Genomic DNA, 27,176 nt, shown 5'->3' with positions numbered 1-27,176 from the left:
GTGTTTCTGATTCGACTGAGATGACATTTTATAGTGTGGGAGAGTGCACTGATGCATGATCCTCCAGTTGGAGTTTTGCTTTTTGGTACCGTGAGATTAAAAGTAAAGCCATCTACTGTGTCTCTCAAACGGCCAGCAGCATCAAACAGCGCTCACCTGCGCTGTGTGTTTCCTCTCTTCACCGCTGGGGGGCGACCTGCACCCTGACACGGAGCCGTCACTGTCTGCTGCAGCAGTGGAGCTCTCATTCAGGCCCACAGCATAAAAGGAATCTACTCCAAAGGGGCGTTTGATTTGTGGAGCCCTTTAACAATAAGCAGATTACAGAGAAGCATCAATATGTGACATTAAAATGACTAGCGCACTTAAACTGGCTCCCTTAACAACTTTTATAACACACTGGGGAGTCACCAAAGCCCTCAATGAAGATGCACTGATGCTCCCTATGGCTCATTCAGTAATTAGTGCAATCAGTAAATTAGAACTTAATCTGGTCTTTGTTTCGTGGCTCTAACCTCATGTGGCGCGCTGATTCAGCAATTGGCTGTGCATTTTCTCCCTCACGTCCTTTGTTGTTGTTGTTTTGTTTGTTGCCATGAAAAGCAGACACGTAAACAAGCATCAGACCTCCTCACGCCGAAGCACATGTGGCGATGATCTGAAACAGAAGTGAGGGGAAGCCCTCACTTCTATTTCAGAGCATCTCACAGTCAGTGCTTTAACAACTATCGCTCGTTGTTAATGTGTTTAACATGCGTACAGCTATGTTAGAGTGGCTGAGGAAAGAGTTCACGTGCTCAATCTTTTGTTAAGTTTAAGCCAAGGCACCCATTGGTTAGAGCCCCTATCAGTACTAATGGCACTCAGGAGCCACTAAACCAACAAACTACCCACAGCAGGATCTTTTCTCAGTCCATCAGACAAGATGTGTGTGTGTGTGTGTGTGTGTGTGTGTGTGTGTGTGCTCGCTCTGTTCCCGCAGACTCTTTGTTTGTATACTGTCAGACATGGGTCACTGCAGCTGGTTTTTGAGTTAGGGCGGAATAAACACAGTTGACTAAGTGTAACTATGTGTGTGTGTGTGTGTGTTTGAGAGTGCATGTTGGGGGTAGTTGGACAAAACCACAAAGATAGAGAAGACCGTTTTCTGGTTCAGTGTAAGTGTCTGCACAGAAAAGGCTTTAGGCTTGAAGTATGTGTTTGCTCTTTGCAGTCCTGTATCTCTGAGGGTAAATCACGGTTGAAACACTTAAAGGCTCTTAGGTTTGCATCCCACTGTGACCACCCAAGCTAAAACATATGCAGTCTTGTTAGTGCAAGGTGCTTTAAATAAACGCATCCACTGATAAGTATATAAGTATATGTCATGTTGTGGGCAGGGGCTGTTAGTCAGCCTCAAGATGCACCAAATAGCCAAGTTCAAACCTCAGGCATTCACACTGCCAGTGATGACACACTGTCTGTCACCCTGCATGTTTCTCCCACTGCCAAAACATGTCTGTCTCTGTGCTATATTTACTCATTATTCAGGCTTGCTTAAAGCAGGTCATACTGTACAGTAACCGAGACTGGCTCTTGTTGACTGTAAGCCCAAGGTTGCTGTTATTTCTGTGCACTTTAAGCTGATAAAGTGACCATGTATCATTTTCCCCTGGCAAGGCTGAGCACATTTGCATTGCGTCACTTCAACACCGTAACAAAATCAACAATGACATTGTTATATTTGTTTGCTTGGTGGTTAATCACACACCCAAAGTGTATCAAATGCATAATGTTTCAAGGTGTGTGATGACTTAAGGTACCAGGCTCCCTCTATAACCACTAACATCCCTGCACAGTAACAAAAGTTCACTCTGTAATGTTCCTGCCAGCATCAGTTAAACAGAAAATAATTTACAGTTTTAACACATTTAGCTCATTTTCAAAGTTTTATTTGCACACGCAACAGTCAAGATCTCCAAAGCCCTGCAATGCATCCAAGTCTTACAGACAGTGAAATGCTTCATTCACTATACAGGATGCCCTCCTTATGTGGGTCAGCCCATTCTTACTCAGGCGATGGACAGAGGTGGCGTCCACTGTCATGATCTCCTCAGGAAAACCAATTTTGGTGCAGCTCAGGAAGTCAGCTACTCTTTTGATTTGACCTTTGGAGGAAAGCCCGCTAGTTTCTGTGGTCGCAGCGCCATTAGAGATTTAACGAAGAGACCAGGTCTATGACCTGCCACCATCTCCCTTTATGACCTGCAGTTATCCAGCTTGAGCTGTAGTAAAAACTGTAGTAAAACACCAGGTCAAACATGATTCACTCTCTGCTGAAGGGCCCGTGTTGGAATTGTCTAAAACCCTTCCTTTTCTTGTAACTCTTTCTTCACCCTGCCAGCAGAAGTATATGAGGCAGGTCAAGGCAAATTTAGAGAGGAAGGGAAAAAGTTGTAGTTTTTATTCGGTCTGTGATGCAATCGAGGTAGCAGCTGACACAGCATGCACTACATCACAGTAAATGATGTTGATGGATAACATTAGTAAAGACTGAGCACAGTGACCACAAGGACAAAGTGTTTTATTTTTGCCAAGTTGCATCTACAAAATATAGTCCATGACATCTAACATAGCTGTCTCTCAGCAATCTCTCCCATGACATCTCTGTTTATTTTCTTCATGTTCTGTTCTTCATCTTCTTCCCCTCCTGTTTTCCTTTATCTCTTATCCAGAATATGAGATTGTATCTCCCTATGAGGTCAACCACCAAGGCGTTTACATCTCTCATGAAGTTGCCCACCACCAGCGCAGAAGGCGACGCAGATCCCTGACCCCAGACGCAGGATCATCAAACACTGACAGCAGCAGCAAGACGGTCCACTTCCGGCTGAGTGGCTTGGGGCAGGACTTCCACATGGAGTTGAGGGAGGCCTCGGAGAGCCTGATTGCACCTGGCTTCACCATCCAGGTCCTGGGAAAGAATGGCACCAAGAGCCTGAGGGCCTACCACCAGGACGACCTCTGCTTTTACCAGGGGTCGCTGAGGTCAAGGGTCAACTCCTCGGTGGCACTGTCCACATGCATGGGGATGGTGAGTCTGAACGTGCACGGAGTCGGGTTGCTGGAGGGTTTGGATGAGAAGGAGGGAGTAGATGAGTTGAAAAAAGGTCAGTTAATGTGAAAATATGTATCTTGGACATCTTAGTTTTGGCAGCATTTGGCTTAATGTACCAAGTGAGTACTGTAATTGCACTCAATGACCTAAAAGAAACAGTGGGCCTGGGATTTAAGAAATCTGGTTCATCCTGGGACCGCTGATAATGTAAACACAGCATTCAGCATTAGTGTTCTTGTCATGCTGAATACGAGAGAGAGAGAGAGAGAGAGAGAGAGAGGTCATTTTGGACCAGCAGAACTAAAGACTGAAAGCATAAATACTTAACATGTACTGTAATTTCTGTTAGAAGATATTAGACACAAGATGTCAATCAGACACTGAGCTAAAGGAAAGAGAACAAGTATGAAAGGAGTGAGACAAATCAGATTAGGGCCAGCCAGTAAATCTAGATAAAAATCACTTTTTTTTTCATTGTATGGCACTGTAAGGTCCTTTTCTTTGTCACATACACAGTCCTCAAGCAGTCCTTTCAGTATGCTACTGTGAAGCTGCCTTTCACACAGCACTTGAGTCAGTGCATTGTCTGTCTGTTTGGTCAGAAAAGGTGACTTCAAAACCCACTGGCTTGGTTGGCAAGCCATGCACAGAAGTTTCTTCCTCCAGTCTGCCGTGCATCATTAGTTCTAGCTCATTCTGTGTGTGTTGCTCTTTTGCCTAAATAAGCTATTGAATATCTAATGGATGGAAAAATGAAGTCTGTGGACACCACAGAATGTTTGGTCAATTAGCCAGGAAAATCCTCAAAACATGTGCCTGCCAAAACAATGTTTCGGTGGTATTTCACCTTCTTATTTAACGCAGAGTATGCTGTTTGACCAGCTTTCATGGCCACCACATGAAGTACAGTTCAGGGATATGAATTTTTATTTCATATTTCATTGGTGTATAACAGACGTACATGGTATTTTTCTGGTTGTGTTTGAGGGGTATTTCAGTTGTTCCTACTTCTTATATTGCTTTGGTTTTTTTCGTTAACTTTAACTTTATTTAACCAGGAAGTCCCTCTCAGTTCTCAGTTACACAGACTTTTAGCAATTGTCCCAAGGGGACTAGTTCATTTTCATTTAAGATGTAGAATGCTCTGCAGATTATTCCACATCCACAGAGCAAAGTAGGAGAAAGTTTTTTTTTTTCCTCAGCTCAGTGCAATCTCCTGGAATCTGGTAGGAAAGCCACCTGGTGGAACAAAGCTGAATACTGCTGGAGGTCTGCGTCAGGAGATTACATAGATATGAGGACAGCAAGGCCATGTACACAAAAGTATAAATTAAGTAAAATAAAAAAGTAAATTAATATGTGTGGTATTAGTCAAATTATGCATCCAACCTGTCCCAAATGACAGTTATTATAATATGATGTAGGCTGATATTGCTAAATGTACATATTGTAATTAGTGCCCATGGACTAATTACTTGTGTTCAGTGGAGAATGTTGGCTGAATCTCAATTCTTGCCTTGGTGGTCCTCATCTTATGTATGAATATAAAGGAAACATTACTGCAAGAATGACATTAAGTAAGCCTAAGTGAAGCAGTTCCTCCCCAGTAAGACCCCAAGTGTTACACTAGCCCTCTTAGCAGTCTGGACTAGAGAACAAAGGACTTTATGAATACACGTTAATCCTCTCATTGTTTAACTTGCATACACACGTTTTCATTTAGAACTCAATAATCACCCGACACAGAGTGTAGCAGCAGTGCAATAGGCAGAGAAACCCCCGCAGTGTTACTTATGTACACTTTTAATGTATAAGTTAGACATTCAAATTAGCTAATTTGCTGTTTTCTTAAAGTTTCCACCAAACAAATTCCTTGAACATTAGTATGACAGTGTTTCCCTTCAGCGTGGCTTTTTGGTGTTTTAAAATCATAATACATATCAGGCTTGTCTGCTGCTTTGCTGTTTATGTTGTCATTGTAGAGGACCACTGCTGTGTCTGAGAACTGCCCTCTTAAACAACAGACAGAGAATGGCACATCTCCAGGGATGCTTCTTCTTCTCTGTGTGTGTGCGTGTGTTTGTGTGTGTGTGTGTGTGTGGTTGTGTGTGTGTGCATGTGTGTGTGTGTGTGTGTGTCCCCATTTCAGACCAGATCCCAATAAAAGATTCAGCCAAAAGGTCCAGGGTTGCAGAGACTGTAAATGTGGTTCTCACGACTAAGGCTGGCTAAGTTGGACTGGGTCAGTGCTTCAATGAGAATTTGACTTTTTCTGATGTGAAATGGGGAATGCAAAGCAGACAAAGGTATTTAGACTCTTGGGGAAAGCTAAAGATACTTATGATTTTTTTAAATACCAAAATGTCTCTTATCATGCGCTGAACTGTATATTTTTACTGATAGATGTTGTTTCATAGAATACTCAATATAAGATGTGTTTAGTATATATTCATGTGTGTGGCATGCATTCATATACACAAACTATGTCTTGTGGGCTCCAGGTGTTCCAGATTATTTAAGTATTGTTGGTAAAAACATGGTAACAAAGTTCACTAGACCACCTGAGCTCATAGGAGACCTTGCACTTTGGTCAGGGTCTTATTTGGCAGGAAGCAGGTAAATATTGACCAGAGGAAGCCAGATCGATAGCTGTATCAGTGAGAGCTCCTCCAACTGCAGCATGATACCATGTAGATGAACCCGCTCCATCACCGTTTTTTGCTTGAATTTTGTTTGAAAATTTTACTACTATTTTTACTACCATATTTACCAGTATACAAATATGTGAGCTTTAATTGCAGTGGTTGTTGTAAACATTATATGACTTTAATAGTAAAAAATTGTTTTTATTCGCATTTTCTAGTATAAAGATGGAAGTCTTTGTGGTCATTCTTGTAAAGGATTTAATATTAATCATCTGCAGGCTGTACAATGTGTTTTCTCTCTGGCTGGCTGGCAAATGCAAAGAGAGAGATAAAGAAAGAACCAACTGAAAGAGAGAGAGGTGTAGAAATCAAGGTTTTAAGAAGCATTGTTCCCTCCCTGGCATTTTGAAGTGCTGAAAACCCCCTTGTAAGGAGTGTTAGGTTGTAAAGCGTATGTATAAGTTGCCTTTTCAGCTACTCTCCCCTGGCAGCCCATATAGTGGTTAGCTCCACTTTGATGACAATAGGGAGTTCAACCATAAAAGTCTCATACTTACAAGCAGGAATTGGTGGAATAGAAGCGGGCCAATCCCACTGACTCTTTTCACCTGCCAAATGGTTTGAGAATCTGCACAGTGACACACATGTGGAAGAGGAGATCATAAAGCAGGTCCTACTCAGTGTCGACTTTATGCAGCAGCATAATCCTCTTTAGTCTGGCTTTTATGGGGGTGAGGGAGTTGAAGGGTGAGTTGAGTGCCATGCAGGCAACACACTCTGACACTATGAATCATTTTCCCCATATTTATGACATCCTGTGTGATTTTTAGCCATTCTAGCATGGCTCAAGGGATGGCCACGTTGGTCCATCAGCCCACCGCTTTGGTCCAGACTGAATATGTGGACATCTATTGCATGGATCCTACAGTAATCCCTAAGGGGATATGAGGAGAAAAAAAACATAGATTTTTTTTCTCCTCATATCCCCTTAGGGGTTCTGTCTCTCTCTATATATATATACAGTATATAGTTATCCCAATGAAATCTCTCAAAAAACGTTTTTGTTGTCAGTCTGCTTTTCGGATCAGTTTGGCACCACAGAAACAACTACGACAATGAAGCACAGACATTAAATCACTAGACTGGACAGGTTTCACATAAGTGACACACATCTGAAGAGAATACTTAGCTTACTAATACTAATACTTGGTGGTCCTGGTTGAATTTTTTAGCAACCAACTGCAGACCTCTGGACAAGCGTCATGGGTGCCAGTGCATGTACGCTAAATGCAGCCAAGATGCAGCCAAATGCAGAGAACATGAACTACATGTGTGCGTTATCATTAAGGCAAGCAAGATGTCTCAGACGATGGAGCTTCTTCTCAAAAGGGCCGAACTTCATCTTGCACCTCTCCCATGGGTGTGTGTGGTTGTTGTGGTTGCCATGGTGCCAAACTGGCCCGGAGGCACATTGACTTTTTGTCAAGAAAGTTTTGCGAGAACGCAAAAGTGTCTTGTAAAAGTAAAAGTAGGCTACTACCTTTAACCCATGTTTTTTTTTCTCCCCTATGCCTCCATATGGGCTCTGCAGGATTCAAAGTCCCCAAAAGATTAAGTCTACTGATTTTGGGGATCTCTTAAATTCTCATTTAGTGCAATCATCAGGTTAGGATTTAATTTGTCTAATACTTTACTATGAATAAACACAAATATCCCCTTCAGCCACACCAGTATTACATGGATTTCATTTACTGTCTAATAAATTTCCTTCTGTAAGTATTATGCTTCAATAACCATACATCAGTATCTGTTTGTCTAGTCTAATTTTGCTAAGACTTCTAATGCACACCTTTCTTTTGTACCAAAGGGAAATGTTAAATGTCCTCCCACTACAAATCACTTGAAGGTCATGTGTTTTCCTCTTGTAAAAGTACGGGCGTGCTTCTTGCCTCAGGCCTCGTAGTAGTAGAAATAATAGAATGTTGCAGACTCGTCCCACCTCTGGGATTTCCAAGAATATATGATGCTCTATTGATGTGATGAAGCTTTGAAAAGCAGAATGTGTGGTCTTGGCAGGTTGTTGTGATCAATTTTCAAGACATACAGTAAGATCACTCAAATGGTCTTAAAGGATTGTTGCTAGTCTAATCATTCGCTAACATCACTCATGGTTTCTCAGTCATACCAAGTAAATTAGTGTCATGTGCAAGTGTCTCTAAGACTGGAATCAAATCAGTTTGGAACATTTGTTGTTCAAATTGATAGACCTCCAGCTGGTGTAATGCGTTCTGGACAGCTAGCCAAGAGATGACTACGATACAGCTCGAAGCAAAATGACTAATTGATTAAGAAATGGTTTCTGGTGCTGAAGTGCAATGTCAGAATACCGTTCCCAATTTTCCAATAAGTTCTGTGAGCACTGAGCCAAGGTTTGAATCCCTGCTTTCAACTGCCAAAAATGTCGCCATTGTGGAACCAGTTTGCATGCAAACAGAGTACAGAGTTATTGCTGCACTCTGGTCTGTCAAAAGAAATGTTTGGAAATTTTAAGCTTATGGTCGCAATGCTATTGAAGAACAGATTTGTGGTGGCAACTTCTCCACATATTATTTTACGACTGTGTTTGTGTTGCTGTTTTTTGGTTACACATAAAACTGAGGGCAGTGAATTAGTAAAACTATTTAGTACAGTACATACTGTACTTCTCATGTATATGCTTGTGCTGATGTAAAAAGCTTGGACCAAGAACCAAAAAAACAAACTGGAACCCAAAGTAAGTATAGCAGCTAAGCGTTTGATCTCTTTCATTCTCCATTAGAGAGAGCTACTTAAAGAGAGGAAGACAGAACGAGGAAGAGAACCATATACTGCACACAGTCAGGTGCACCTTGTAATGCACTGAATGCTTCCCCCCTCTGTTCCGTTTTCCTACCGCCCTCCCCTGCCACCCCCCTCCAATTCCTGTCACTGCTTGTCCGGATGCGTCTGACTCCAGAAAGTCCAGCTGTTTGCGCCCTCCCAAGTAGTGTTTCAGCATTTTATGACTGCTATTTGCACCTCGTAGAGCGCAGTGTGTAATCTGATGACTTTGGCTATTTAGGAAAGGCACTAGCTGACCTAATCTCCTAACATAGTGGCTTGCATACACACATACTCTGAAGAAGTAGCACTTCCATGTTGTTTTATGTAAGGCCAAGCTTAAGCTTAAAGACTGCAGAGTTTATAGATTAAAGACATCATAAAAAGATTACTTGTTGGCAATGTTGGCTGTTATGCTTAGGAGAACAAAGAGGATGCGTGATGACTGAAAGAATTTGTATTCATTGTACATCACTGCTATAACATATGGTTTTCTATATAATTTCCAGATTGGTTTCTGCCTGCAAATAAAAGCATATTCTGTGCACAAAATATAAAATTTGCATGCCTTAAAGGAACACAGAACCTACCAACACAAGTTGAATAATCCAACATCTGGACTGAATATCTTACGCACCGGATCAAAAAAAGTATAGACCGATTCCTTAAACAATAAACTGCATTGATCTGTCTTGAGGAGAAACAGTCCGTTCAGTCAGTGTGACAGCAGACGTAGATGAAAAGAAACGAGGATGTGTGGCAAATGACTCGTGTTCCTTATTTGTGATGTTGCCTCAGACATTCCAGTAGCTCATGTGAACACCTTAGAAAAAGCACAGAAATCATAGCATCATGAAAATTAGTTTGACAACAACTTTAAAAAGGAACTAAAGTTTTAGGAGATAATGGTTGTCAGAAACTAATTTGAAGTTGCGTATAAACAGATAGTTGTCATACTGCAGGAAAGGTGGAATCAATGGTCTGCTTTGATTTCACTACATGCAGCACATCCCTCTGTACAGTATGTAGAGTTGGCAGTGCGCAGCTGAAAATAAGCTCACATGATGATGTGCATAAATCCCTTGTTTTGCTGTGGGACCTTGGAATTTGGTCTTTGGTCTATCTAGGACCCCTGAAGATCTCCAGAAACCTATTTAGGGATAACTGTGTAACACACCAACCAAAGAATTTTGTCATACAGTACAATAGAGCCAGTACATTTATTTTGCACCAAACATGATGACAGCAAAAAACCCTAAAACCCTCAGCACCAGTGGTGAAAAAAACAAACCAGGCTGGATAAGGGAACTGTAGAATATAGCGTATGCATGCAGTGCTGAAAGGGAGGAGACAGAAGTGGCAGTCAGAGAGTGAACATTGACACTATGAAATGCAATCATAGCTATCATGACGTTCGTGCTTGTTGACATGCCTCAAGTGGGATTGTTAAAAAGGCTTTGGCTAAAGTTGCACCATATTTTAAATGACTACCTCTGCATGATTCTATGTTGAATTGTTTGCTGCATACATGCATACATATCCGTACTGCTCAGAATGGTGCAGTGCTGTATGCAGATACTGTATAAACAACAATGAAAGCAAAACCATGTTTGGAAATTTCAGGTGAAAGCCCTTTGATTGTATCTTTCCATCATGGATTTCCTTTTCTTTATCAGCCCCATCTCCCTTTACTGACATTGTAATGAGCTGACCAAAAATAACCCCTCATGACAAAAACAACAAATATCATTTCATTCACCTCATCCAAAATCTCCAGCTTTCCGCTGTTAGGATCAAGATACCAAATCACAAGAAACCCTTTTGATAAACTATCACACGGCACCCATTTTCCTCAGAGAGCTGCTTTAGCTCCACACTAATGCCCCAATGCTCAACTCCCCCAAAACCTCCCACTCTGACAGAATAAGTGCTTAGCATGAGAAATACTCAAGGTTGACAGCAGCGCAATTCAGGTCCGAGGCCTCACCGTGACTTGGAACCAAATTATGACAATCGCCTATGATTACACAGCGCCGGGGCGGGTGCCATCCGGATGACAGGATCACGCACCGGTTGTCACATGTGATTGTAACCAACGATCCTCGCTGGGTTTCCCGGCAGGGGTTTATTTCTTGACCGTTGGCAGGAACACTACAGTACAGAGGAAGGTGGTAATGCTTTAGTAAGCCTCTCTCTAGTCTCTCTCTCTCTCTCCTTTTTTTCTCAATAATTGATCCCTTTCTTTCTTATTCTCCAAAGAAAACTTGAGTGTATATTAGGGTCAATTGTTAATACCCCATGTTATTTAATAGAAGCGGGTGCAACGTTATCATGAATGGTGAGGAAAACTGCGACTGCTTTTTGGGGGTTTTAACACAGAGAATAGAAATGACAGTCCTGGTTAGTTGCAGATGTAGAAAAACATGTACACTGTCTGAGACTTAAGGACTTCATTATGAGGCATCCATTGTTTTTTTGTTTGTTTTTTAAAGGGCTTTAAAGATTGTAATCATCTCAATAAGTACTGGGCCGAAAAATGCGTTTCCGGCTGTAAATATGTCTCCAAATATATTTCTGTGTCGCTCTTTGCAGTTATCTTTTGTCTGTCAAACACCAGTTACTGTACGGTGGGAAATGATCATTATCCAACACAGAAACACCTGTAAACAGCAACTGCCGTCCTCAGGCTTGTGGTAAGGGCATAAAAGTTAACAGTGGGATTTGACCATACATTCCCCATGTTGGAGCCTATATTTGACAATAATGAAATGAAATCCTTGCACTTCAGGAGTCATTTAGATAGATGCGTGCTTTTTAAGTTTCTTTGCTTGCTTTTGGCTGATGGATTATGCAAACTTTGAGCATTAATATTTTTTCTAACATAATGGGTTTAAGTCAGTTTGGCCGCTGTGGAACCAATAACGCACAAATACACCATAAATCCATGATCATTTTCTTTTGCCATGATGAAAGCTGTTAAGTATACAGCCATTGCGGTCACAGCTGTGTTGGCTTGTAATTTTTTGAGTTCATCATTTTCAAATTTAGTGCTTAATACATACAGCATTTTCCAAGGGCTCCGTTTCATTGGTTTCCTGATGTGTGGTTGATAAGCTGGCAGAGGTAACGGCCCGGGTCAGTAAGTGATGATGACATGGGGAAAATCAGTAGTGTTGATCATTATAGCAACATAAAACACATCACCGATAGAGGTCTACACAGAGGATACACAGGTATGCACAGAAGTGTATACATTCACACGGGTAGATATTTAGTTGTATGATCACTTCCTTTCCAACTTCCACGTTCATCCTTTTTTGTTCCACATGCACACATCCTCCTTGTACTGTGTCGGGACTGTCACACACACACACAAATGCATACACACTCTTCCCGCAGCCAGCCACAGTCTCACCACTGCCACTGTGTCAGCCTATTTCTGTCAGCCAGAGGGCTGGCTGCAGTGGTGGAGGACCTCACACTCCACTCACAGCTCACAGTGAAAAAAAGCAGTCAATTAAACGTATTTTAGGGAAACCACTGTTTCTGCCAAGAGCAGTTACAGTCCAAAAACTTCGTGCCAGTTGACTGTCAACACAGATGTGGTGCGTGTATGGAGAGACTGAGGGAGACAAAGAGAGAGGCAGAGAGCAAGAGAAAGTAATCTCCAAGTGTCTGAATCGGCTTTGATGATAGAAGTTTATAATGGAGTATGAAAACTGAAAATCTGTCTCTTTGGGAGTGAGACAGAGACAGAGGGAGAGAGAATAAGGTCAACCGAAGAAAACCTGTGCTGAACCTTTAGAGATTTTATAATGTTTTTTCCCATAACCTACCCCTTAAAAATCGAAAGCATAAGGCACTGATATCTCCACCTCATATGGCCTTCTGTAGCAGCAGCTTTAAAGAGTGAGAAATATTCATAACACCTAAGAACAGATTTTTAAAAATGGGTTGTTAAGCATTATATTCAGATAATACTTTAGGGGCTATTTTTGTTCACTAGATTTCCAATACATGTGAATACCAAAGTAAGGAATGCCTAAAGTTTGAGAGCCGTGAGTGTGTGCATTATTTACTGCAGAGATGCCACCTCCTTTCGTCCTCGCACCAGCTCCTCTGTGTGAAACTCTTTCTATCTGACTGAGTCCTACTTAGATTTAGTTGAGATAACGTCTGACCCCGAACAGCAAAACAGATGTTGAGCATGAAGAAACATGGCCAGTAATTGAGCCGCACAGAGGTTTAGGGGGTCAGGTTCACAATGACCCAAGAGTCAGATTTTGAGTAATTGCTGACAGTGACAGATTGGGAAACTAAACGAATAGCTGGAGAACGCTATTGTTTTGTTCATTTGTAATGACTGCACCCCTTTAGGCAAATTTTTGAGCGGAGGAGAGTGTGTCGTCCATGTGAGGTGTCTGTATTATTCTCTATAGGTCACTTTACTAAATGATGTTTCTTTTGGATCCCTATATGGCTTTGATGCTTAAGAGAAAGTGCTGTAAAGCTAATTGGACGTTCTGTTTTGCCTCTAGTCAGGTCTGATCAGAACGCAGGATGCAGACTACTTCCTGAGACCTGTGCCGCGCAGCCTCGCCCAGAGAGAGGACTTCACAGCACCATCCAGTCACCAGCCACACATCCTCTACAAGAGCGAGAGAGGTCATGAGCCTCGGGTGCTTCAGAAGAGATTCACAGATTCAACTGACCACAAATCACACAGACACTCTGTCACCAAGAGATCCACAGACTCACAGATGCACTCCACCTTCAACACAGCTAATGGAGATCAACAAGGGGGCCAGGAAAAATGGCTCAGTGGCATCCATGGTTATCACCAGGGCCACAATAACAACAACAGTCACGGTGACCATGCGAAGGATCGTGGCAGTGGCTATCACCGCAACAGCCATCGCCATGACAATGACTACAGACACGGGGAGAGGCAGAGGCAACACTTCTGTGGGAGACGGAAGAAATGTATGTAAGGGCAATTTCTCATTCTAATCCACATGTAACATTATTACAAACTGCACTCACTCTACCCCCCCCCTCATGTTGAGATGCATTAAACACTCCTGCAGCTGCTCTACATGTATATATTAAGTAAACAGGAAGGCAGACTGTAAGTAACATAACTTTCTTTAGTTTTAAGGTAAAAAGAAACTTTTCTTCACTGATAATACAAGATGTCTTTTTAAATACTCGAGCAAACCCAATAAGGTTGAATAATTACGTTAACCTAATCCACCTGTATGCTCCCACCTAAAGGCCTTTGGAACTTTTCTAACATGTTTTGTTCACATTTGACACTTAAATAATGTTCTCACCTAGACATTACGTCTCTCGTTGCACATTTTAAGCAGGGTCATAATTTTCCAGAATTAACTAAATTAGGGGTTTGAACTCAAAGAGGTTAAGCCACATTTTGAGGAATTATCACATCACTTACAATGTCATGGAGAAATGTATGGAAGCCTACAAAGGACTATTTTAAAATAATGAAGTAAACTTCAATTTCACAATAACATTATAATTTTCCTCATATGTGTTATTCGAATTAAAATTAAAATGATAATGCAATAATCCAAAAACAACATTTGACATTTAATTTTGTAAGACTTAATCAACTGTAGAAAAAAGAACAAAAACAGCACACCAGGTTTATAATCATATTTTTTTATAATAACATTACAATGACAGAGCCAATATGAACTGATGTCATAGTGCTGTAGCATTATTGTTCTAAATGTCTGCTTAAAAAACCACAATCAAAATTAACTAGCTACCTCACAACAAAAGTGTTTCACTACAGTAGCCAGAACGTCTGTAATAGGACTGGTCGTTGCTTCTCACTTCAGAACGGCAAAATTTCAGAATCAGTGCAGCGATTAGCAAGCTAGCTAGCTAGGGTTAACTAGGTTATCATATATTTACTGAGTGCTGCGAAATTCATGGATACGTAGATTACACGTGTGGTAAGAACAACACATGATTCATTTTGTAACATGACATTAAAAGTTGCACATTCTGTATTAACGTGTGCTGTTAACACATCATTAGCCCCTGTTGGGTATATGAGACATTAAACATTAACAAGAAGGTGGATTATAAATCCAGACACGCAATTTTTACCATATCAGTTAATTGTTAACTAAGACGTTTTAGTAACCTTTGAGCACAATGGCAAATTGACATGTTTTGTAAATTTCCTTTGAAAATGATCCTGAGGGTAGGGAGCTTTCAGAGGGAGTTTTGATTTGTATCTCATGTGATGACAAATGTTTCCTCTGAAGAATATTATCTCAACTTGTGTTGATTTTTTCGGTGACATTAGTGACATAACCTGTGAAAGGTTAAGGGAAATGTTTTATATTCACATTACACATTGAGAAATGTTTACACTCATGAAATTAACACAAGATCGGTTAACACTGCCGGTGTCACAGGGGTCATTTGAAAGAGAGCAAGCAGGGATTGGACTGGTACCACCACCATTACCCTGCAGAACCCCAGCTGTCCGTCCCCTGTGAAAACACGCTCATGTTTACATACCCACAGGATGACATCACTGAACACCTGTGTCATGTTTTAGTCAAAAAGGCACTTTGGTCGCTCACCTGCTGTCCGCCTATATAAGCAAACTTTCTAGCCTTTATAGTTTATCGCAGTCAGGCAGTGATAGGTGAACCTTTTGAAACATAGAAGTGAAGATTTGATGTGATAATGTCACAAGTTACAACAGTATTAGGCTTTGACTTGCTTTGATTTGTGCGTACTTTTGACCTCATGTCATAGCGTAGAGGTGAGTACGGATGTGAGTTTTTTTTTTCCCAAAGGCGGCCCAGCTTCAAAAGGAGAGTTAAAGACAGGGCTGAACTGGGCATTTGATGTTAAGATTAAGTTTTGTTTGTTAAAGTCACATGCGCACTTAACAAAGCACTGATAAGTTTTCACAATAAGCTTGTACTTGTGAATTCATTGCAATTCACGTCATTGTTTTTACAATACAGCCTTTTACAGCTTCCCCTTGGGAAGAAAAGCTTATCTTATCAATGACACAGTGACATAAATTTTGGCACCATTCAAATTGACTTTTGTTGGCACAGTTGGCGCAGCGGATTGAAACAGAGATAGGTGAATACATGAATTGCTTTCACGTCTCATAATGAATCAAAAAAGTGCACCCTGTCCATCGTTATCTAACATTGTGTTAGTGTGAAATTACTCAGAGATCTCTTCTAAGAGCACAATGGGTCTGCCTTCAGCATGCAAAACCTTCATATAACTGTTGCATATGGAGAAAATATGACTCGCTATAGCTGCTATTGTACAACCACTTACTGTGGTTTCACACTTTACTAAATGGGAGCATAACACTGAAACTGCCAGAATCAACAAAAGAAAAAAATTCTCAGTTTGCAGTTTGTCCATGACATCAGGTCATGAAAGTAGGAGTATAGTTAATCATCCAGAATGGTTGTCAGCTACTTGCCAGAATCGCTGGTTAACACTCGCAGGCAAAAGAGTGTGGCTATAGGTTCAATTCAAATATTGCACAACATATAATCTGCTGTGGGAAGGAAGGGTTGTATATTTATAATGGACGTCATAACTGCTATTAAATTGCTATTATATATTATGCACTATTGTTTTTTCTTACATCAATCACTTTTAACGCACTATACTGTACAACAGTTTGTTCTTAATCATGCTGACTATAGCCACAGAGTGCTTCATAAAGTTTCATTTAGTTTGTTCTATAGCTGCTGCATATTTTCAATGGTTAATTACTTATTGGATATTTACTCCCTTTGTCCTTTGTTCTGTTTTATCCAGACATGCCCAAACCTCCAGAAGGGAATGTCTTTATCCTTCCAGATGAGTACAAGTTCATACCCAGAAACAAAAGAGCAGTGCTGATGAAGAACCAGGTCAATCAGAAGCTCAACGTGGAGATGCTGGTGGTGGTGGACAAGAAGATGATGGACAACCACGGTCATGAGAACATCACCACATATGTTCTCACTGTGCTGAATATGGTGAGAGAGACCCAAGTATAAGCACATGATGTTTTACACATCATAGGAGCTAAAAGAAAAACAAAGAGTAGAGATGTATAGTTTTTATTGGAGTGATGTATTACTGCTTTTGTATAGACTGTATTATCTCAACAACTATTTGATGGATTGTCATGAAATTGGTCCTCAGAGGATGAATCCCTCTGTTAGCACACTGATGTTAGCCTTTAGCTGAAGCACTGCTGTTCCTAAATACAGCCTCACCAAGCCGCTTGTACGGCTGTCTGCAGTCTTATTTTTATGAATAACAAACGTGATGTATGATTTGTTTTTCTACTAGCTACACTGTGCCTAACTTCAAAATTGTTCTTGTATGTTTTGTCGTTATATGGCATGTAGGTGCAAAGGCAGACATCATCAGAAATTGATTTGGAAGAGACATACATACATTCATTTTAGATAGATAGATGTACTTTATTGATCCCTGACTGGGAATTTGTATCATTGTATCATTTGAAGTTTGTTGTTCAGGATTTAGTGACTTGACACCCCCATTTTCCATCCTCACTTATCAGATATCTGAACACATCTGAAAAGTTGAAACTGATATCTAGGTGAGATCATCGCCGCGATGCACACAGTGTCCCCCTCGTCCCTCTCAGCTGATCTGCAAGCAAATTCCGTCACGCTCGTTTTGCTACTTAATGACTGACTGACAAATCCAAAGATAATCCGTCTATTTTGAAAACATAGTTCCCTCTAGTAGAAACCAAGTTGGAGCAGTGACAGCCCGCCTCAGAGGAGTCACCTAAATACAGTATGGGGTTTCATAGAAAACACCCAACCCCCTACCCCACCTGCCAGCTCTCATGGGTCTTAAAAAGGTTATTTAGTATTTCTTGAAAATTAAATCCGATATGCTGTTTTAACATGCGCGTAGATTTATATTTTCTTCGTGGCAGAGTGGAAAGACTTCAAAAACGTTTTGTAATTACCCATTTAAAAGAAAAACACTGTACATTATGTACCACAAAACACTGGAGCACTATGGAAACTGCTGATTGTTTCTTTTATGAAGCAGTGAAAACACAGTGATTCACTGTATCTGTTGAATTATCCAAATTTGAAACTCTGTCAAACACTGGTGTTCCAGGAGACCTTAGTTTAAGTAAGTAGTTTTGATTGCCTCTTTGACCTCAGAATTTTGCTCGATTTTGGTAACAAACCACAGCCATGTGTCTTCTCATGAGTCAGTGCAGAGAGGAAGACCAAACATCAGGAACATAAGGAACGAATGAGAGTATTCCTGAAGGGGGAGGGGGGCTTAGTGAGTGGCACCTGAAGTATTCACAGGACCCAGGAGAAAGACAGAGTGAACAAGAGCAAAAGATCAGGAGTCCACTTTCAAAGCCCGAACGGTTATGAATGATGGTCAGATACCCTTTTGAGCATAAGAAGCTGAATTGAAAACAGCAGTTTCGTTGTCACACCTCACTGATACCATCAAAGGGGGTTTTTGTGTTATCCCTACAGGAATGTCAAGGTGTGTTGTCTTATACATTTGACACACACCTCTCAATTCTATGTGTCTACATGTTGCAAAATAGATTTATAGACCAGAAGTATAACAGTATTAATATCAAGACTTGATGTGCGACTAAGCTTGACCTCTGGATGAGAATATCCATATAAAAATATTGACATAAGGAAGACGTTTGGTGGGAAATAGTAAACAGAAGGGTTAGCAATTTAAAGTGAAATTTGTTTGTTTGTCCTCTAGGTCTCAAGTCTCTTCAAAGATGGTACAATAGGGGGAAACATCAATATAGTGATAGTGGGCCTCGTGCTTCTGGATGAAGACCAGGTGAGCATCTCAAAGCCTGTAAGCACTGTCAGGTGAAAACCTCAATATGTCCAAACATGCAACCTCTCAGACAGCAAACACTGTGGTTTACCGATGCATTTTAAAAACGGGTTTGTGGGTTTGAAGGTTGTCAATATTTCCTTGTATTCTGACTCCAAGGGAATGCAAAATGCAACATAACTGCAAAAAACATTTCATTTATTTGTCTATTTGTTTTTATGCCTGAGGGTCCAGCTCTCTTGGGTCTCTCAGAGATTTTCCCGGGGTCATCCTAACTACTGAGGACTTTTACAATGGTTAATTATAGGGTATGCATTTCCTTGGATCTTTGCCAAATTTAGGAGGGAAATTCTCGCAGAGAGCTGGAGATGGAAGGACAGCTTGAGAGTAAGAGAAAAGGAGAGAGAGGGACAGAATCAGAGAGAAACAGGTGGGTTACTGTCAAAGAAAAAGGCCGAGTCAAGCAGGCCGAGGAGAACGGATTCTGGTTTCCATCCACCTGTGATGTTAATGGATTTCAATCTTCCTTAAGAGGCAATTATCAGCGGGAGGAATGCCAAAAATGGCAAAAATGTCCTGGACGTTTGTCTTCCCACACTTATTTTATCAGTTCAGCGTCCCCTCACATCTTCATGTTGCTGTTAACAAACACATGTCTGAAGATCTTAGTATCTGTTTGGAAAGACCAGGCAAGGATCTGGTAATCCAAAAATCTGCAATAAATATAACAGCACTGCCTTTTCTCGTTCTATGAAGTTATGAAGTGGTTTTATTGATATTTGTATAAGTAGAGGAAAGGGGACAAAGTAATGCCATTTAATTTGACTGACGTTTTTCTCATTTAAATTCTTGACACTCTTTGCTCACATCTTCCCTTTGTAAAGACAACAGTTTCTCTTTATGCCTCCTTTTATCTGCTTTATCTCGCAGGATGGCTTGGTGATCAACCACCATGCAGACCACACACTGAACAGCTTCTGCCACTGGCAGTCTACGCTGGGGGGCAGAGAAGGCCGGCACCACGATCACGCCATCCTCCTCACAGGACTCGACATCTGCTCTTGGAAGAATGAACCCTGTGATACACTTGGTATTACTTTGGCACTGAGAATGAGATTTTTAAAAAGTTTCTGTTACAAAATTAGGACAATATAAAGAATCCTCTGCTGATTCAAATGTTTTTTTCCCATCACACACATTTATTTTAGCAAAATCACTTAAATGCCCTTCGTCCCTACTTTGTGTTTGTTTCTCGGTCTTGTTGGAAATATGTAACTCTCTCTTGTAGTCTGTCTCTCTCTGGGAAGGTGCCCCGGCCCACTGTCACACGGTGTGACTGAGGGTCACATCACCTAAACCAGATGTTTACTCTGCAGCTTTTAGATGTTTTCACCTCACAGTATCACACGTTCTGTACAGTCGTGTGAACAAATATAAGTTTTAACCGCAAATGAGCATAAAAAAAGCATTATTTCAAGGGCAAATCTTAAACATATTCATAGCTAGGTATAAAATACAGACCTACAGAAAATAACATACTATTCCAGATGCAACACAAAAGGATTATAAGCTATAAATTCAAGAAATTAAACCATGTTTTCACTTAAATCCTAGAACATTCAAAAAAAGTGGTCTACTATCTCTCCTCAACTATTTTAAACACACACATACACACTTGATCACTGTGTGTGTACACCGTCTAACAAACTAACAACAGCTTGCTTGTGGTAATGACCATGCCAACACGTTGTCGCCTTCGACACTGTGAGAAAAAACTTCCATTTTCTGTCCCAGAGAAACACCCGGTGACAAACACACACCCTCAAACGCACACACACACACACACGAACGAACACGCACTACCTTTAAACCCCAGCCTTAAGTTTGGACTTCAAAGTGCTGAGGCTAGCATTAACCCTAATCGTTGCTATGAAAGCACAGTTCAAAGGTCTGTGTGTGTCTCTATGTGTGTGCAGTCAAAAAGAGTTAGTTCTGACTAATTCCCAAAGGCAAAATGACCATTAGTGCTACCAGTCAGTATATAACACAGTTTATTTGCATTACTGTTACAGCCCTGTCCCCCAGTGTTTTCCTCCATATTTCAAAACCAGTATATAATATCAGTGATCTACCTCTTTGCTGACACGAAAAAGGAACTAAATGGCAGTTCTCACAGTCAATCCTGCCTGCGTATGTTTAATATCATTATTCACATTAGTTATGTACATTCAAACATTACTTTAGGGGTTTTGCACTTTATAGCAAATGACTTAGAGCCATAAAACAACAAAACACAAGGCTAAATTCTCCCTGAGACACTGAGACAAAAACATTAAGGGAGGCCCCCATGGGTATTATCCTTTTTGATTCAGAGCCGGAGGGGAGCTGTGTGTGTGAGTGTGTGTGTGTGTGAGACAGAGAGCGAGAGAGGAGAGACAGCAGGAGAATGGACATTGAGAGGCATAAAGGGAGCTAAATAATAAAAAGGAGTTTAATAGAAAGTAAGAGATATGAGAAAGAAGTGAAGACAGAGGAAGAATGTCTTAAAGTGAAGTGAGAGGTAGCAGGGGAATATAGGAATGTTCCCACACCATCTCATATTTTAACATATGGAGGGGTTTTAACTCAGTTATGGTGTGTTAGATATTTCGTATGCTTCTAGTCCACAACTAGCTCAGACTGGACTGAGTTTTCTGACTCCCATCTGAGAAAAACATTTGTAGTTAAAAAGTCGTTTTTGTTAAGTAGAAGTTAACACAGCTCGACAGTAGTTATTGTAAGCAGTTGGAACTGAGTGAGTTACAGCTGATGAAATAATCAAACTGTGCTGTAAAATTTGTAAAACTCTTTCACTGGTTTTGCAGGTTTTGCTCCAATTAGCGGGATGTGCAGCAAATACCGGAGCTGCACCATTAATGAGGACACAGGCCTGGGTCTGGCATTCACCATCGCCCATGAATCTGGACACAAGTAAGGATTTCCACCCCTCTCATGATCGCATGACGAGAAAAAAGACAAATTTGCTGAAAAAGGATGTCTGGTGACATAGCTGAGGACTTTGTTGCATGTCATTTCCCATCTTTCCCCTTGTTTTCTGTCATCTCCGTACTGTCATTCATTAAATGCAAAAAATGCCTTAAAAAAGAATGCTGCAGTCTTCCAGTGCGCATTTGTCATGTGACATATATCAACAGAATTAAAGCTGGGGTGTGGAAAAGGCAAAACAAAAGCCAGAGTTTGAAAAATACAGCTCTCCTCCTGCAGCTCTCTCCTCTTTGTCCTAAGCTCCTCCTATCAGCAAGCACGGGGCATGTGCGGTGCTTCATATGCACAGGAAAATGAAATTAGCAGCTTCAATCATCATTGAGCATTCATGACAATGCTCTTATATAGCGGCAATTCTATGACCATTGCTGTCCTGTTTTCTTTGCAAACTTTTGGGCCTGTGAGGCACTTTGAGATAATGCGATTTGAGGCTCAAATGTTATCTAGCTACATAAATATGCCACAGCCGCAAGCCTTTGGCTACGGTTAGCAGAAGGCTAAACTATTAGCAACAATCAACATAGACACTTATTGCCTGCTTTCATGGTAAATCTACAGGTGTGTACACAATGTATGGACCTTAGAATAAATGACATGACACAACAAACCACTGCAACACATTGGGATACTACAGGAAAATTAAGTTAACAGCTTCATTGATAAAAAAGTTCCCTTTGAAACACTTATTACTAATATTGACTCATGTTTAATTGCGCTTATTGTGAGCCTCTCTTTTAGACTCTCTTTCAGTTCATCGTCCTTTGTTTGGGTGCCCAATGATGCCAAGCATAAACTGCCTACTCCTGCTTTAAGGATGGATCACAACAGATGTTTTCAAGCATTTTCTATCTCCATGCTCAAAAAGTCATTGGTTTTAATCTTTGAGGCACCTATAGTATTGCAGTGTTGTGGTTTCTTTTTGCTCACCCTTGCTACAAACAGATTTACATGATATGGCCACCTGTCTGCACACGGTAAATCTTTTGTACCCTTTTTCATCACTTAGTTTTGGAATGGTCCATGATGGTGAAGGGAACGTCTGTAAGAGATCAGAGGGCAACATCATGTCTCCCACATTAGCCGGTCACAATGGAATCTTCTCCTGGTCTGCCTGTAGCCGGCAATACCTCAGCCGCTTCTTAAAGTAAGCAGCCATATTTCCTATTACCGCTACGCTTTTCTTGTGGTGAACAATGATAAAGAAGCACTTATTGTTAATATGGGTCTAACTGCTTGAAGAGTGTCATTAAGTGTTCAGAAGAGCTACATCACATCCATATGGCCTATTGTTGAGTAATGAGCAAATCCTTATGCCAAACTTTGTTAGGCGCTCATGCAACAAAGACATAAAGCACTGTATCAGTTTATAGAACAGAATTATTCAAGCAAGAGCCCCCCTGGCAATAGGCACTTTTAACATGCATTGTGTTTATACCATTCAGCATGTGTTACTGATAGATGAACATGTGTTGTAGAAAACAACATGTCAGCAGCAGATATATCAGATACAAAGGCTGCTCTGATTCAAAGAGTGCCAAGTGAAAAGCTGAACTTATATTAGAACTATTAAGGGACTTTACAAAGGGAAAACTATATGTATTTACGTGTGTGAGAGGCTGAAATATGTAGCTGGCATAGCAACTAAGTTAAGTGATATGTGGTGCTACTATTCTTCTTCAAGTGTTGTTTAACAGACTGCACACTGTATGTATTATGTATCACTGCACACTGTATGTATTATGGCATGTGGGTGTGGATTTTGCACAGGATAAAAGTGTGTGTGCTTTGTGCAATAACTGATGCATACAACCTCAAGAAAACATGAAGAAAACAAGCGTCACAGACATAGCGTCCATGTGTCTGGCTGTGTGTCTGTGTCTCTGTGCATGTGTGTGTGTGTGTGTGTGTGTGTTGAAACCAGATAACCCAGAGCCAGTGCCCTCCACTAAATTTACCAGTGTGTTAACTGAACTGTCAGGTCTCTCCCTCAGAGTGGTGGAGACAGACAGTGTATTTCCTCGCTGAGTTATTAGAGCTGGGGTGACCTCACCCTTGTTAGGCCTGTCAGCCTTATATTAAACTCCCATCACCCCCTGAGGCCACGTGGAGGGAATCTCTGCACCACTGAAACAACCAGGGGTCGTCTTCCTGTACAATCAGTGAGTGATAAAAATGCTGAAAAAAAGCTGTACATTTTCCTAATTGCAATCAACAGAATGTTATGATATTTAAATATATTTGGCTAAGAGTGTCTCGCTGAGTTAACTGAGACTGTTTCTACCTTCATCTGCTATAGAGGGAAGTGTTATGTCAGCCAACAGAGTTCATAATCACATGCACTCTAAATCTGCCTCTCCTCGTTCAGCTATAACTGAGAGGTCTGTGCCAACATTGTATGTATAGTCAGATGCCTCTTTGTCATGCCTAAAATGGATGGACAACTTTCATGACAGGGGGAGAAAAATCCCCTTAAAAGCCCCTTGAAGTTGTTTTTGTTTGAATGAACATTGGTGAAAACCATCAAAAAGTCAGTGATGCGTGAAAGTTACAAGATTCTCTTGAAGATTCTCTTTTTTTCACAGAGAAACAGTCAGGACACAGTTTGGCATTCTAAGGTGTGTAGAGTAGGTATGTAGCTGGTTAGCTTAGTGTAAAGACAGGAAACAGGAGGAAACAGCTAGCCTGGCTATATACAAAGGTAGCAAAAATCCACTAAACAGCACCTCCAAAGCTGATCAGTTACATTCTCACTTCTGCATAAATCTATACAAAAACTTGAAAAGTGCACTGAGTAGAGTGAAGATCTCTGCCAGGCAACCTCTGTTGTTCCAAACCATATCCTAACCTTAACCTATAACCACGTTAAGCTTTACAACATTAAAATCTTTTTTAGTACAGCCTTTGGTCCTTGTGGCATGTTTTTAACTGTAGACTTAAGCTGTATAGACACATGCTGTCTTAAACTTGTATGGTAAATAAAGTAAAGTAAAGAAGTCGTTCAGCATACAGGCATGAATATGCACAAAAATATTAGACTGATCACTCCAGTGGTTTTCAAGATTAGCTGCATACACACACACACACACACACACACACACGACCAAATGCATGATCCCCTCCAGGTTAACGCCTGGTGGAGATAACAATGCGCCGTTTTATGAGAGATTATGTGCCAGACTACTTCTTGTCCTCAGCCAGTAACTTCTGGGCAACTAGCCAGGCAACTTTGCACTTATGCAACGGAGAAACACTGTGTTAATCAGAGAGTTGTTAAGCGGATTTTGTTCCCTTCTGACTGAGCCAAGCTAGCTGTTTCCCCCATCTTTATGCTAAGCTAAGTCAACCAATTCTGACTCCAGCTACATGTTAACTACCAGATAGTGATATCAACCTTCTTGTTACACTGATGAGTGTTGCCAAAACACTGCTTTAAAACCCATTTTGGTGAAGCTCTGATTATTTTGCTTTCATTGAAATGCTAAGAAAACGTTCTTGTACAGTTGGTGTCTTTTAGGTGAGAATCCACGTGTAGCCACTTGCCCTTTTTTAAGACTTTTCACTTACCACAAAACATCATTTTGTTTTTCTGTTTAATTGGCCAACCAAACCATGGCGAATATAAAAAGCAGTCAGGAGATCTGCAGGGAATTTTAGAACAGAATGGGCGCTTTTCTCCTATAATTAATTATTTATTTATTTTTATTTTATTATCGTTTCTATCCCCATCTGATGATAATCTCGTGGCTTGCAGTGCTTGCAACTTAACTTTTGGAAACCAAAAGTTTTGTCCTAAGTGCTGTCTGCGCATACAAAAAGCTGCCCTAGAGGGAACCTGTCCCGAGGTCCTGCAAATGAGCTACGCTGGGCTCCTAATTTTACGTGTGAGTGAGTGACTGCCTGCCTGCGTGCATGCTTGTCTGCAGGCCTTACTGATGTGTGCACACTGCAAATGTAATGTATTTTTCAGAAACGTTATTATGTGAATAATGTAGTGTATCAGAATATTGCACTTGCAGAACAGCCATTGTTCTCTGTAGACGCATAGGACCCATAAAGCAACAGAAGATCTCTCTCTCACACACACATGCACACACTCAGACACACACATACTCTGCTAAAGCAATCAGGACCACTCACTAGCACGATGAACCTTTCCAACATATTTTGCCTTTTCATGCTCTTTCCACCATATTTTGTATTATATTCCCCTGACTGTAGTGTATAAGCTGTAAAACATCTCTGTATAGTAACCAATGATATCAGTTAACATTGGAAACCCCCCACCGGTGTTAGGATATGAGTGATATGGGCAGGATTTTTTATGTGTGTCATAATTGAGTGTCTGATGCATTAAAACCATTACACTCTGGGTTTGAGTTTGGCAACTTGTTATTTCTCCATGGCAACACTTTACGGTACTCTCCAAAGTGGGAAACAATGGAACATCGTGGACTGATGCTCTCTGTTGTGGAATTTCTGTGTGCACAGCATGGAGCCTTATATACGGACTACCTTACATTTATGAAACATGGCCCTGAATCACACACAATCACTGTTTGAATGTTTATGTCTGCATGCATGCTCTATATCACCAAAGTTGTTTAAAGGTTATTGATTTATTCTGCTTTTCTATCTATCTACTGTCTTGTTCCTTTCCTCTCCTGTCCTCTGATGACCTATTCACCTTCACTCCCCCCTCCTCGCTGCTCTGCTCCTCTTCTCCTCTTCTCCCACTTTTGCTCACCTCTGTACACTCCCTTGTCCTGTGTCCTCACTTTTCTTCTTATTTCTCCTTTTCTTTGCCCATTTTTCCATTACATCCCCTTTTATTCTGCCCTCCTCTGCTCCAGTTCTGCCCAGGCTCTGTGCTTATCAGATGAACCCAAAGCAGTGAAGGAGTATCGGTACCCTGAGAAGCTGCCCGGTGAGCTGTATGATGCAGACACACAGTGTAAATGGCAGTTTGGGGAGAAGGCCAAACTGTGCACCCTCGACTTTAAGAAGGTAAAGTAGACGTTTTGTTTCTAGGTTTGTTATGCCAAACTTAATCTTATATGGTATAAAGCAAAGTGATGGCAATTGTGTGTTTGGAAAAGAAGACAAAGAAATCAAGAGCGGGATGGGAGAAATGAGGTAGAGGAAAAAAGGAAGAATAAGGGAAAGAGGAAGGAAAAGAGAAACTGATTAGGGTCACATACACACTGTCATGCATACTGTACTCTCTCTTTCTCACACGCACACACAAGATAAACAGTAAGAGTTATAATGCTGCCCATGAAATGCTCACTGGGATGGATGACTAAATATACACTGGAGCGTTGCCAATGGGAATCTCTCCTTGTTGCTCCAACATTGTCTCATTACTTCTGATGTTACTGCTTAAAGTCTTTTCATAAAACTGGTCTGTCTATGCAGTAGAAAGGTGCAAATATTTAATAAGCATTTACTACCTTTCTATGACCTTTTGCTTAAAAGTTAGAGAACCCACAATAACCAGAATGCATTGCGCTGCTGTCCTCACCAGCTGCTTGACTTTCGGCTGTGGTGGCTTCTCCCTCCTCCATATGCTGTGATTCTTCTGCACTATATCCTGGCTTATATAAGTAACCCTGAATGTTTCATTCCAGCATTAAACTATTAAA

The 27,176-nt window shown here is 40.9% G+C and overlaps 1 protein-coding gene across 1 annotated transcript in view; it reads left to right on the top strand.

Annotated features, from left to right (window-relative positions):
• Positions 1-27,176, top strand: part of LOC139205432 (A disintegrin and metalloproteinase with thrombospondin motifs 16) — a 48,832-nt gene that overhangs the window by 395 nt on the left and 21,261 nt on the right. Inside the window, exons 3-10 of the mRNA XM_070835648.1 lie at positions 2,715-3,073; positions 13,140-13,584; positions 16,444-16,646; positions 18,406-18,489; positions 19,420-19,579; positions 21,354-21,459; positions 22,541-22,678; positions 26,385-26,538. Of these exons, the coding sequence (XP_070691749.1) occupies positions 2,715-3,073; positions 13,140-13,584; positions 16,444-16,646; positions 18,406-18,489; positions 19,420-19,579; positions 21,354-21,459; positions 22,541-22,678; positions 26,385-26,538 (1,649 nt within the window). The remainder of the gene's footprint in view (positions 1-2,714; positions 3,074-13,139; positions 13,585-16,443; positions 16,647-18,405; positions 18,490-19,419; positions 19,580-21,353; positions 21,460-22,540; positions 22,679-26,384; positions 26,539-27,176) is intronic.

The sequence above is a fragment of the Pempheris klunzingeri genome, chromosome 8 (genome assembly GCF_042242105.1).
Source record: "Pempheris klunzingeri isolate RE-2024b chromosome 8, fPemKlu1.hap1, whole genome shotgun sequence".
In the NCBI taxonomy this organism is placed as follows: domain Eukaryota; kingdom Metazoa; phylum Chordata; class Actinopteri; order Acropomatiformes; family Pempheridae; genus Pempheris; species Pempheris klunzingeri.
The sequence above is the reverse complement of the archived record's forward strand: the minus strand, read 5'-3'. Positions and strand labels throughout refer to the sequence as shown.